This window comes from Leguminivora glycinivorella, chromosome 16 (genome assembly GCF_023078275.1).
Source record: "Leguminivora glycinivorella isolate SPB_JAAS2020 chromosome 16, LegGlyc_1.1, whole genome shotgun sequence".
Lineage (NCBI taxonomy): Eukaryota > Metazoa > Arthropoda > Insecta > Lepidoptera > Tortricidae > Leguminivora > Leguminivora glycinivorella.
The window spans coordinates 8,656,282-8,670,801 of record NC_062986.1 but is presented as its reverse complement, the minus strand read 5'-3'; the positions used below and the strand labels follow the sequence as shown (position 1 = coordinate 8,670,801).

Here is a 14,520-nt window from a genome sequence, read left to right as displayed (position 1 = left end):
AGTCCAAATACACGAAATAAAAGTAAACGATACTGTCATGGAACCGATTAATCATTCGATTCGAATTTCGATCATTCATTCATTCAGTGCAAAACAACACTATTTTGAAGGCGAGTCTGTTGAATTAAATGTCAATTTGGGTTTTTGTTATTATTCAGAAATGTATATCTTCTCACGCTTCTGTAATGTTCCTTTAATTGATTGTTGTCTTAAATAAGTAATAATTTGTGTTTTGTGTAAAATTAATTACTACTCGTTTAATCTCTACTCAACTTGCTTTTGGTAACCTTAAAGTTAATTAATGTTTACAATGCCGACGAATTTCGTGATATCGTAGCCATGGATTCTATTGAAGACGGTGGTTGTGTGAGAAAATCTTATAAACTGAATAGTGACGATGATATAACTAGGAATTGTAAAGGAGCTTCCAAACAGCGAGGTTTGAATGAGAACAGTGAAAATGTGCGTCCTGCGTCGGATTCCATTTCCAATGACACAAACTGCGTACCACCGAATGATGGCCATTCAAGGGGCTCGAACTGCTCGAACAGTGGTGAGCCAGGGCCATCGGGGAGACTCGTCGTCGACAGTGAGGAGTGTTGTAACAAAAACATAGCTGGTAGCCAGCCTGTAGCTACCAGAGTGAACAACAGTTACCTTGAGGTCGCAGGCAGCAGCAAAGCTGAGGCGCGCGACAATGGCATCCCCAACACTCAGGAACTGCAGACCTGCCAGAGGCACAAGGTGTGCCAGGAGAAAGCTGGAAACTCCTACAATTTAAATTTTCCTTCAACTAGTGCTACAAGCAGGGTTTGTGATAATTTCTTTGACAATGCAGGACTGAGAGAAAATAGGAAGAGGCCTTCTAGTTTGAAGTTAAACAGGCCTAACTTAGATGCAGATGACAGCTCAAGTGACACTGGCAATGATGACTATTCTTTGGGTTCTGAAGATGGCTGCATCTACACTTACAGAGGTGGGGAGCACTTGGCAGACCTGCCTAGCTCCTTCTTTAGCCTTGACATGGGTCTTCCCCTGGACAGGCACCTCCCCATACCCCCACTGTACCAACAGCAACCTGCAGGCGCAAATGCTAGAGAACATGGTTCTAGAGCTTCAAGCCCTGACATGGACTTCCTAGAAATGGACTTTGACCCTGGACCCTCTTGTGAAGTGGACACTGGTGATGAGTCCACACCAGATGCTGATTTAAATGTGGCTGTGAACATGCCTGAAGAAAATGAGCCAGTGTTACGTGAACCTACACCAGAATTTGTTCCGTTACGGGTTCCTGAGCCAAGTAGACCAGTTAGTTCAACATCACAATGCCCGGAGCCTTCTAGCCACCATTACAGCATGCCCTCTACTAGCAGAGGCTTCCCTACAGCACACAGTAGTTCAAAAGAAGAATCAGGGAATAACTACACTTTTGGCCCTTACATTACACATGTTAATTTTAAAGGCGAACAGTTGAAAGTTCGTAGGACAATGGCACGGGGTCCCTGCATTTTGCCCGTCAGCCTACATCTTACAAATGGGGACTTGATCACACCAAGAGAAGTACTACATCGTAAGTATACTTAATAATGCAGTATGGGTGAGGGAAAACATAACATTTGGCCTTCAATTCATTTAATTCCTAACTAGCTAGAGTAATTGAACTATTAAGTATCAGAGTGGTTTGAAATAACTACATTGTTTTAGGTCTGTGATGTAAATAATACACATACATATTTGCTAAATTTTGTGAATGCACACCATTAAAACCGAAATAAATTACACATATGAAAGAAAAAGTGACCAAGTCAAGGTGCTGAGGCTGGAATCGATTCAGCCTCAGGCACCAGAGGACTTGGTCACTTTTTCCCACTTTCATATGTCCTCAGTACATTTTGTATAGGAAGGACGTAATTTATTTCGCGTCTTACGTTTTCCTATACAAAATTACTATATACATAGTAGTATGACTACTTTAAGACAGCACAAGTTGAAATATTTTCAATAGATTATAATTTAACTTGTGTTCATTAGAAATGCACACCATGTTTTGAACAGTTAATTTATCAAATTTAATGATAAAATAAATACAAATTTAAAGTTAAAATAATTACTTTAGTTTTCATCATTTTAAAACTTAAATTACAATAAACGAAATATAATTAAACAAACAATTGCTTTGTATTTTACTTTTATAATCATATTATAAAATAACCTAGCCTAAGAGTTAAAATGAATAAAGAGTATAATTAAACAAAAATAATAAAAATAGTTCATGATCAGCAGCGCATGCTTTGTCAAGTGGACATAAGTAGTCTTTAGTTTTTATATACAAAGTTTATTATGGAAGTAAGTGAAACCTCAAGAATTGATAATGCTGCAGACTGACAACAAAAATTTTATTATAATGATGCTTTGTTGAGTGCAGTGACTAATTGGTTAATAATTATGTTGTAGTTAAGTAATTACTATTATTGGTCAAATAGTCATTTGATTATGACAAAGATAACATAACTTGCTATTAAACACAATGCTTTATACTATTTAATTTCATTTGAATACCATACAAACTCTGTCTGAGACTTAATCCACATATAAATGTTATCCCACTTACAATGCAATTATTCATATTTTACGTACATTATTGTCTATGAACATATAGCATAAGGCTGAGTTTAGTTTAGGCATAAAATGAACAAAACCTGTGTTAGCCAGGATCGCTAAACACCAATTTTGGACCTTAATTGCATGAGGCATACCTGACTTTTTCTTCAATATGGCCAATATATCTTATATCGGTTTATAATTTATATTATAAATTAGTGTGGCTACTTCAAAACGCAAATCACAATATTTTTAATAAAAATAATCTGGGTAGTTCCCAACATTATGTCTATTCATTTTTGTAAGATTATTTATTTACATAATAATGACCTTGTCATAGACATGTTTATATCCTATAAAAAAAAATATCCTATACTCAACATTAATAACTTTATTCATTAACAGATGACGAAAAAATGGAAGAAGAGGAGCCCTTAGCACACCAGATCAACCAAGGAGACGCAGGGATTGACCCAGTCAACGTCTCCACCGCTCTCTTTCACATGACCATGGCCAAAAAGCTGATGATGGAGAAGAACCGGTCAGATGAGGAGACTGAAGGAGCTACAGCGGTAATCAACTATTCTACTTCACTTCTAAAGAAAGTGTTTCTCTTTTTAGGCCTCCGTATCAGCACATTAAAACACTTTCTTTTAAACAGTAAATAGGTAGAAGATTTAAAAATAGACTAGACAAACTTTTTTTTTTTCATCAAACCTAGTAAGAAAATAACCTTTTCAGTACAGATGGTGTTTTTTTTACGCACTAGTGCGAGAAGTGGTTCATTATATGCCAGGTCAAAACTTCGGAGGCTCATCTGTACTGAAAAACGTCGTACGATACACGTGCGAAAAGGAAATTCGTAACTCGTGTCGATTTAAAACACTCCCTTCGGTCGTGTTTTAATTTATCGCCACTCGTTTCAAACTTCCTTTTTTTCGCACTTGTATCATAATGTACTATTATTAATAATAAGACTTAAATAAAAATTTGGTACAATAAATATTATAAACTAGGCATTAAAAAAAAACTAAAAATCTAAGTCTAAAGAGGGCCCCTGAGGCATAGTGTCCATGATGCTGGCAGCATTTCCTCGCTGAATCGCAATACTTATACGTTGAGCGAGGAAGCTGCCAGCTATCTAAGAAGTGAAATCATGCAAAGTGAACTATGATTTAGACATACCAGCATCAGCTGCCTGTCTAAAACGAAATAATAATAAGTTTATAGGAACAAGTACCTAGGGACGCATCACACTCCAAGAGGTATTTAGCAACACAGACACTGCTTTCTTTCATAGAGGAGCTGCTATGGCTAGAGTAGACGTAGGTATACCTCGCTTTTCACGCAACATACTGGTGATTGGCCTTAGTCACATCTGGTAAAATAAAGACGCCAAGGTCATATTTGTCAGGTAATACAGGTGGCGGGAGCATTTCATTCATTAATAGTCGTACTAAAAACATAGGCTGTTAACAACTAATACGTTCTCTGCGTCACGGTGAAGTTTTAATACGATGATTTCCGCTTCTTCTGTGCTTAGTTTGGAAAAGTTAAAAACGTTAGTCAACATTCATAACACCATAAGGCTTTATTTAAATTTCCTGTTAAACCATACCGCCCAACAATTGTTTGGATATAAGATCAAAAGAGTTCAGATTCAAGTGGCCTAACTTTCAATGTGTGAAGAGTGTACTTACAGTGTTATGAATAAAATTAGTTCTATAACTGTCTAGAATAGTATCAAATTAGTACTCATCAGGACGCGTCAACAAGAATGGTAGGTTTGCTGTAAACATTTTGGTATGAAAACTTATCATTTTGTAATATTCAAGGTCAATATGGATAAGTGTGTCATAAGGAAAAGTGTGTCTGGCCTTCACATTTCTCCTTTTTACTCATAGTCAGTGATTTTGCGAGTTTATGCTTTTGCAACTTGCTACTCACGGTTAGTGGTAAACGTATGAACTCTCAAAAAACACTTATCATTGGTTTAAATAGGCAAAATGTGAAAGCCAGACTCACTTCACCTTATGACACACTTATCCGTATTGACCTTAATAAATAATAAACTTATATTTTTTCTTTACAGTCAGGAGAAGGCCCATCGAGTTTGGGAGTAACAGAGCCCCCTACAAGCATGGTATGGTCGGAGCGAGAGGCTTGCGAGCGCCAAGTTACTCAAATAGGCGTCAGTGCGTGCGGTGCCACCGCCGTCGTCAATGTTTTCGTGAGTATTGTATGTCTGGTCTCTGTTGACCTATTGGTTGGGAAATACTTGCCTTTACTACCTTATATTACAGGAGTATTTTTTCTAACCCTGTCATTATCATCATAAACCCTGTCATAAACATTACAGTAACAAACACAGGACACAGGACAGTAGTCATTGTATCAGTTAATAGGCAAGGTAATAGGGAACTTGACTGTAGTTAAAATAATAGTTATTTTCCCCTCACTAGCTCGGAAACACGTGTTTTGTCCTTTAATACCAGCGGGTAAAAACGCATTTTATCCACTAGTGGGTAAAGTAATTTGACCTTGAATAAAGTCAAATTAACTGCTTTAAAATTAATAAAAGTAGGTGAATCTAGTAATAAAGATGATTTACCACCTGTGGAACTACTGGAAGCAGTGATAAACGCATTTTTTGCGTTGTAGTTTCCTCGCTATAGTGAGGGGAAAAGTTTTGTGTTACACTCGGGTGCAAATGTATTTTACTTCTCGTGTGTTAAAAAAATTGCAAGTTCAGGATTACAACGAGCGAGGAACGATAGCGAGGAAAGTACAACGCAAAAAACGCGTTTATCACTGCTTCCAGTAGTGCCACAGGTGGTAAAACATCTTCATTACTAGATTAACCCACTTTTATCAATTTTAAAGCAGAAAATTTGCGTCAAATTACTTTACCCACTAGTGGATAAAATGCGTTTTTCGTGGATAAATCGCGCGACCGTCGCCCACGCAAGCCATGGCGTAATAGGCTAGTTTCCTAAACTTAAAATAAATAATTTTATGCAGTGCATGAAATAAAGCACCACATAATTAGAAGAAAAATATGAACAGTAGTTATGTTTAAACATAATTTCTATTTAATAAGTCAAAGAGAAAGATATAAAGTAAATGAATTGACCGTGACGTCACTCCTCAGTATTTCATAGTAATTCCATATAAGCAAATCGTTTTGACAGTTCTTGAAAAGAAGGTGATTTGACTAGTAGGAAACTTTATGACATACACACATTTTATGGTTCTTCATTAATTTAATTTACAGATAGCATTAGGCGTTCCAGTTAACATTGAAAAAATCAATACCGCTGTTGGAACGAGGCAGAGAGCTAACAACGCTCCTATACCCAGGTAAAAATTCATCAATTATGTTACAATTGTCCAATTATGGTTATGGCTATGGGCTCTGATGTCCGCACTTAGCCTCATAGAGAGAGGCCATTGTGCGGGCTGTGTTTTCCGGTTAGGGATCTCTCAATAGTCTCAATTGAGACCTTTTCATGAATCTATTTCATTTTTTGGTAGAGTTGTGCCTGCTCGTTCACTGAAAAGATCGCTCCTAACTAGTACGATTTCCGAAATGTACTAGTTCGTTATTTTAGGACATTTAGTACAGTAGTAGTGCATATGACGTACAGTAACGGTCACTCGTACTAGCCGAGACCTAATCAGCCGTTTTCGCGCGCTCTCGGTCCGAGTCAGTCGGTTCTAGTTCGGTTGCGGTCGGATCACACGGATCGCTTTGCTGTCATTGTCACTTCTCGGCTCTTCGTTCCTTTCTGTTGCGCGTGTGTGAGTGTGTACTAAATGTACTAGTGAGCAGAATCATTTGGGAGTAGTTCAGTCTAGTACAGTGCAGGGAATCGTGTCATTTGTACTATTAGTACATGTACTACACAAGCCTATTTTTTGGTGAAAATACTAGAATCAATATACACAGCTTGTAATTGACGCATTCCCTCGGATCCTCATGGTTCCCGATATCAGACCTGGGTAATGACGAGACTGGGTTAATTAATTCTCGTCATAACCCAGGGAAAAAATTACACCTCAAAACAAAATCGTTTATAATTCATACATATAGCACGATTCTTTCTTACAGGTACCTGTTATCGCGTTCCGTAGCCGGCTGCACGGCGGCTGACCTCGTTAACGGGATCCAGAAAGCTTCAGAGGGTCTGGTGGCGGCCAGGTTCTTTCCCATGTACCCTGAGCGAGCTGTGTCTCTCTCACATTGGCTAGCGGACTGGATATCAGTAGGTCAGTGTGGTACACTTAGTCACCTGATACAGTGCTTAATTATTAGCCGGATCCACACTGGCACGCCTCGCGAGGAAAACGTTCGAGCAAATTTATTCGGTAAAGCCGGATACTCACTAGCGAGCTGTAACTGTAACCGAACAGATACAGTAACGAGGTTCTAATGTGTACGCATGTTACAGTTCAGGCTCCCGACGTCGCCGGATCCATTACCCCGAGCGTACTCATTTAGCGAGCCGTAAATGTAACCGCACAAATACAGTAATGAGGTTCTAGTGTGTACGCATGGATGGCGGTCCTAGGTGAAATGCAAATACTTTACTTTTCCCCTCACTAGCTCGGAAACCCCTCTAATATAATTTAAAATAAAGTCTGCAGCACATTAACCACAGCAACTCAACATCCGGCACATGAGATGTTTGGAGTCGGATAATAATAGAATCGTCCTTTAATATCAGCAGGTAAAAACGTATTTCATCCACTAGTGGATAAAGTAATTTGACCTTGAATATGGTAAAATTTTCTGCTTTAAAATTGATAAAAGGATGCATTTAGTGATAAAGATGATTTACCACCTGTGGAACTATTGGAAGCAGTGATAAACGCGTTTTTTTGCGTTGTAATTCCCTCGCTATAGTGAGGCGAAAATTTGTGTGTTAGGGACCATCCACACTCATGAGACGCATGTCTTGCGGCGCGCAACGGACGTCTCCGCCACGCCGCCCGAATGTAGTTCAAAAAATGTCTCCTCAGTACATTTTGTATAGGAAGGACGTAAGACGCGCCCCCAGGCGGGCGGCGTGGCGGAGACGTCCGTTGCGCGCCGCAAGACATGCGTCTCATAAGTGTGGATGGTCTTACACACGGGTGCAAATGTATTTTATTTCTCGTGTGTTGAAAAACTCGCCAAGTTCAGGATTCTATTCTCGAACCACTCGTTGCCCCGTTGTATAACAAATAACTATACCTTTTTAATCCTTATCCATATCCAAAAGAAAATGCGGAAAGCCCCAAAAAACGTGCCACGGAAATATGTGCAGAACTATTTTATTTTGAACAGCTGACTTAGGGCCGTCATCTTGCGGAACAAATATGCTCGGGCGAGGCAATCATGCGCGCACGGACGTTTTCCTCGTGAGGCGTGCGGCCAGTGTGGACCCGGCTATTGGTCGTTCATTTCGATCCGCTATTAGACACAGCAAATTTATATTCCTCTTATTATATTACAGGAGCCGTCCCAATCCTAACAATGAACCTGCAAGTAGGCTGTGAAGGCGAGATCCCCGACGCGTGGCACCATCAAATGGTGTTCGGGGTCTCTCCTCGCGGCATTTACCTTAGCAACCCCGTGGAATGTACGAGAGAATGCGCGCTATGGCCGAAACTTACGTCGCCTTCAGTTCTGCTGGTTAGAACGAGAGACGTGTTGTCGAGATTTACCCCGGATACTGATCTTACTCCGCTGATGGCTGTGCCTGATAGGAGGTTTAATACGTTTAACGTGTTAGGTGAGTTTTTTTAACCCCTTTGTCAACTCCGTAGGGTGTACATGTACAGAATACACGCTCTAGTCGAAACTCGCGTCGCCTTCAGTTCTGGTGGTTAGATCGAGGGATGTGCTGTCGAGATTTACCCCGGATACTGATCTTACTCCGCTGATGGCTGTGCCTGATAGGAGGTTTAATACGTTTAACGTGTTAGGTGAGTTTTTATAGCCATTTTGTCAACTCCGTAGGGTGTACAGAATACGCACTCTAGCCGAATCTCGTGTCGCCTTCAGTTCTGCTGGTTAGATCGAGGCATGTGCTGTCGAGATTTACCCCGGATACTGATCTTACTCTGCCGATGGCTGTGCCCGATAGGAGGTTCAACACGTTTAACGTGTTAGGGCCAGTTGCATCAACCACATTTGACAGACACATCATCGTCACGCAGCAGACGTCTATGGAACTTCCCATACAATAAAATTTAACGAACGCTTTAACGGTAACAGACGGTTTGGTGCAACCGACCCTTAGGTGAGTTTTTTAACACTTTCGTAACCAAGAACCCGCCTGGTGGGCACTCGTGAACTTTACTCAGATACCGGAGAACCCGCTGGGCGGGTATAAATTAAGCCCGGTTTCTGACGTAGTCCGCCATTTTTTGTCTGGTAGAGAATGTGTTAAAAACCCTTAGTTTTCCAACTCCGCAGGGTGTACAGAATGCGCGCTTTCGCTGGAACATTTCTCCATCCATTCTTCTGTTTTTTTATCTGACAGAGTTTTAATCAGAATGCGATGTCAAATTTTTCTACGAGTCCGCATTATCCATTCTTGAACTCACTGAACGGCAGTCTTCTCGCCCTTAATTATTCCACACAAAGTTATCACCCGTGTTATATTAGGCGGCAGCACGGAATATATTATACTCTGTCAAACAAGTCTGTCAGTAAATAAGAACTAAGAAAACTATAGGTATCCTTTTCTCTACTGACAGACTTGTTTGACAGAGTATTCAGTCACAGAACTACAATAAAATATTGTCCTGGATTTGTAAGTTCACATTTTTGACACATTTGTTTTGAAGTATGTTGCGATGTGGCTTAGACGTATCGTTTGCCAAATCTAACGATTAATTTCGAATTGGTTGAATCGATTAGGCCCTATGGCGCCTAAACAAATATACGATTTTTATCAACTTACTGAAATGTCATTTGAATCGAAATGACAGACTCTGCCACAGCACTAGTTTAAAAATAAAAATGAATGATAAATGACATAATAAGTAAATCCTACGTGATAAATTAATATCGTAAAATACTCACTAACGAAGATCCGCAAAAATGTATTGTTATTATGTATTACAGTCAGCAGCAGAAGTTGCGTAGCGGGCAAGGTGTTCAAAATGAACTTGACACGATCTTATTTTTAAGACAATAAGAGCGTGTTAGGATCATTGTGAACACCTTGCCCGCTACGGAACTTCTGCTGCTGACTATACTTGATTTTTTTAAATATTATTACAGGATTTTATTTAAAATTTCATTAGGTTGCGCGAGTTTACGTTTTGTGAACGCTGTCATGTGTCAAAAAGTGGTTCTTACAGCTCTGGGACAATACACAACTTTTAATTTCAGGTCAAGTAGTAAACGTGATACGCGAATGGCGCGCCGCCGGCTGGTCCTCGGCCGGGACTCGAACCCGCTACATCCGGTTACCCGCCGCCTATCAGGCCGGCGTCACAGTGGCCGCACTCACCGGCTCCGCGGCACATAAGAGACTCACCACAGCGGCTCAACTGCCGATCTTAGCGCCGCATGTTGAGAAGTTTGGAGTCGGGTAATTATTAAAAAAGTATGGTATCATGAGCAGAAAATTGTTAATATAACCTGTATATTAATAGCGGGACACAAAAGGTCACTATTGACACAAGTATCTATTTTATGTACCTGTTGCCTCTGGCGTCCCCATAGCGGCGTTTAGAGAGACATACCACAGTAGCTCAACTGTCAATATTAGCGCCGCATGTTGAGAAGTTTGGAATTTGCATTAGCAGAAGTATATGTAATAACCTAACCACAAAATTAAAATTTTGAAAACACCCGACCGCGACATAGTGGACCGATTTTCATAAAACATGGCTAAGAACACTCCCGACTAACTCATCCTTCAAACAAAAAAAAACTAAATCGAAATCGGTTCATCCGTTCAGGAGCTACGATGCCACAGGCAGACACACACACACAGACAGTTAGACAGACAGACAGGCACGTCAAACTTATAACACCCCGTCGTTTTTACGTCGGGGGTTAAAAACAAAGCCGGACTCGAATCGGTATTGGACAATTCCCAATTCGACGGGAATTGGTAAAATAAAAACATGTATAGTTCGTCCGGCGGTGTAAGAGCCAAAAGCCATAAAGATAAGCTAATTATTCATCTATTGTTAACCATTGTATGTCATTGTAACAAGTTTTATGGCTTTTAGCTCTTAAACCGTCGGACAGACTATAGGCGTATTTTCTGTACCCATTCACACAATTTCGCAGCTCATAAGCAGTACAGCGGCTCAACTGCCGATATTAGCGCCGCATGTTGAGAAGTTTGGAGTCGGGTAATTATTCATAAAAGTATATGTTATCATGAGCAGAATATTGCGAATATAACCTGTATAAATGTAGCGGGACACAAAAGGTCACAATTGACATAAATATGTAATTTATGTACCCTTTGCTTCTGGTGTGTGGCTTCAAATTCTGAAAATGTCCGAATATACTTTTAAGAAGACAAAGAGTCTAAATTAGAACAACCTAACTTACATTATGTCTCAAATACCGGCTTAAGGTATTGATTGGTCTGAAGATGGAAAAAAGAGACCTTGAAAATACTTTTATCAATGTTTGCATTACGATTCAAGAGCGGAAAAGAGAAAGTTCGAAACGAGTGGCCGTAAATGAAAACACGACCGAAGGGAGTGTTTTAATCAGTAAAGTTATTGTTATTTTCAATAATCATAATTATGTTATCGCCACACCAACTGGTAAAGGCTTTCTTTGCTATTCGAAAATAGATAGCAAAGTTGCCTTGCCTTCGTGCCTTGATACCCTCGCAACACACTTGCGCAATTCCACTTTTTGAACGCTCGCGGTTCAATATTGGAATCTTTCGCTTGCTCGGGTTGGCAATATTGGCACGTGCGGTTAAACAACTACTTTGCCCCTTGCAAAACAAATAACTATTAAACATTGTCGTCATTAACCACTGTAATATCAACCCTGGACCAATTTTCTATCCCATATATCAGCAGTTCTCGAAAAGTTTGTACAATAATTAAGGAAAAAGTAAAAAAAAAATGTATTTCTTTTTTGTTACCAACATATATTTCATGAATTGAGATTTTAGTATCTATATTTTCTTAATTATAACAATTATCCTGTTATATCTTACAGAAGTCGACTTATATCACTAAATGTTGGTAATAAAATAGGATCAATTAAAATTTGCTGACGTGGCTATGTACAAACTTTTGGAGAACTGCTGATATACACTTATTTTGTGACACACACACAAATATCGCCAAAGCTATTATAGACAAGATAGATCCCTAGAAGCAGTAAAATAGTTTATCTTGTATAGTTCATGTGATAATCCTGTAGTTTTTGTTTTATTGCCCATTTTGTGTCCCGCTGCTGGGCAAAAGTTCTTTTTTTCATAGACCACCCTTGTCAATAATACAATAAGAAAAAGACGTGATTTGTGTCGCGGAGAGATACTGTCGCATCAATTATGTGCTAGCCCTGAACATTCTGATTGACATTTTTTTCAAATTCTCATATTGAACAGAGAGGGAATATATGTGTGTAAAATAACAATGTAAGCGGTATATCAATTGGACGTAGTTACGCAATAACGTTCCAATCCACATGAAATTGTCATTAAGTTTTAGACCTTGTATGAAAAACAAAAGTCTTTCATTTCAATGACAATTTCAGATGGATTGGAACGTTATTGCGTAACTACGTCCAATTGTCATAGAGTGCATTTTATTTAAATTCTGAATGCTACTTTTCTTCAATACTTCCCTGCAGCAATGGTCTCTGTGGCTACCACATTAAACTATTACTTTCGCAACTTTCAAGTTTCGCATACTATTGCATTGTTGTTTTAACGTGCCTATTTCATGATATTTCATGATTATGGCGAAGTCTTTTTAGAAAAAGTATGCATATATTTTAGTCTTCGTCTAATAGATATGTACAAAGTTTATTGTTATAAACCAAGTTCTGATAAGTATTTTGCCTATATTCTTTTGCATACGTAGTCCGCGTTTTGTAACATCTACATAGTTACGCGAATTAAAAAAATCTGAACAGGACTAAAGCCTCCGCCACATAGAAGCGTTTTGATGGCCCGCTTTGATCGCGCACTAGCAGTCACACACAACACAACACAGCAATATTCCTTCCGCTTCGCGACGCAGACAAAAAAGCAAAGCGCGCTCTCATCGCGCTCGCTCACGCCACGCTCTCAAAACGCTCCTGTGTGGCGAAGTCTTATTACTTTGGACATAAAAGCATATTTAGATATTTTTGTTCGTCAGTGTGTAGGTAAACGAACGCGACCGTACCTTCAAATTACAGTTATATTGTACCTTTAATACTTTATAATATCGACTCTTTAGTGTTAAATTTTACTTAATTTAAGTATTGTTTTGTGTTTCTTTTTCTAGACTCGTTTTTAAAGTTTCGCTCAAACATTTTATTTCATCGTGTAAACTTAATTATAGGACTTTAGAGTTAGTATGTATCGTCAATAGAGGTTATATTTTGGCTAAATTTTATTAGCCATGGACACGATTGTAAATATAAGATGTTTAATCCCTTCAACGCCACACATTACATTAAAATGATGCTTTGACTTTATCGTAGGCTTTGCGCCATTTACGCCAGAATGACATTTGAAGCGATCTACGTCACGAATAAAAACTTCACTTACACACCGATATCAGTAAGCTTAGACGATCTAATGTGAGCCAACTTGAAAGTGTGAAAGTTTGTAAGCCATACGACTAATTTAGGCGTTCAAATGATTAAATACCGTGGCGTGTGGTTTAGGCCGTTAACACATTGCTATGGTTCCTCATAATAGCAATGTCTTGGATTTTGAAAATGTTGACGGTGTATGTGTGTGGCGTTGAATGTGTTAAGTGATAGTTTACAGGAAAAGGAACCATAAGTGTGCCACGCACGAAACTTCAATGACAGTTCCTTTTCCGTTGCTTATCACAAATATGTATTAGGGCAAATTGGTGCTTACTAGTCAAAATTATATTAGCACATGTTATCTTATTTCAGATCAGTTAAACTTCTGTAACCGACCTACTGCACAGATTATAACACAAATTTGTATTCAATGTGTTTATTTATTATCTTATAAGTCTGTGGTTGAGATATGTCGAGGCTTTGGCATGAGAATACCTTCTAATATTATTCAATAACGCTTTATTTTTGCCTCAAAATGTAAATAGAACCGTTTTTCCCCCGAAGGGTAAAAAACGGATATTTAGGTTCCTGCCGAAGCTTGAACCACTAATGAGATTAACACCTTCATAACTCGGCCCTAATCGAGTGAATTCCTCGACTAGTAGCGCCATCTGGCGCGCCAGTCAAGTACTAGTGTCGCCCGGTTACCAGCGCTCGGCTGCTTTTTCCTCAGTACCTTTAGCCGGCAAGGCCCTTAAGGGTGGTTCAAGCTTCGGCAGGAACCTAAATATCCGTTTTTACCCTTCGGGGGAAAAACGGTTCTATTTAGGTGTCCGTGCCTTCGCTTGAACCACTAATGAGACGTGTTTAAACCTCTGCCGGCGCTGGTTAGGGCGTACTGTGACTGATATACTTTATTTATACAGAAATGTCATAATAAGAAATAGGAAGGTATACAAAGGGATGTTTCAAAATTTAGCCACTAAGGTTTCATGAGTTGAAACTAACTCCACACAGCACAGCACAGTTATCCATTATGACTCTATGATGGTGGTGAATCACTTAATTTATGTATAACATAAAACCGACAGGAAGCCAGTAGTTAATAGATCGGTATTACAATATTTACGGAAATAAAACCTGTTATTTCAATAACATTTTTGTGAGAAAATATCTAGCAACCCAAA

The 14,520-nt window shown here is 39.1% G+C and overlaps 1 protein-coding gene across 1 annotated transcript; it reads left to right on the top strand.

Moving 5' to 3' along the window:
- The first annotated feature begins 150 nt into the window (after positions 1-150).
- Positions 151-10,503, top strand: LOC125234614. Its single transcript, XM_048140938.1, has 7 exons — positions 151-1,570; positions 3,007-3,173; positions 4,694-4,831; positions 5,876-5,961; positions 6,713-6,870; positions 8,100-8,378; positions 9,989-10,503. Exons 1-7 carry the CDS (start codon positions 340-342, stop codon positions 10,192-10,194), a joined length of 2,265 nt encoding a protein of 754 aa, XP_047996895.1. The 5' UTR covers positions 151-339; the 3' UTR covers positions 10,195-10,503.
- Positions 10,504-14,520: the final 4,017 nt, after the last annotated feature.

Coding starts and splice junctions, on each gene's coding strand:
- LOC125234614 (XM_048140938.1), top strand. CDS start 340: ATGGATTCTATTGAAGACGGTGGTTGTGTGAGAAAATCTTATAAACTG. Junction 1,571..3,006: donor ACCAAGAGAAGTACTACATC/GTAAGTATACTT, acceptor ATTCATTAACAG/ATGACGAAAAAATGGAAGAA. Junction 4,832..5,875: donor CCGCCGTCGTCAATGTTTTC/GTGAGTATTGTA, acceptor TTTAATTTACAG/ATAGCATTAGGCGTTCCAGT.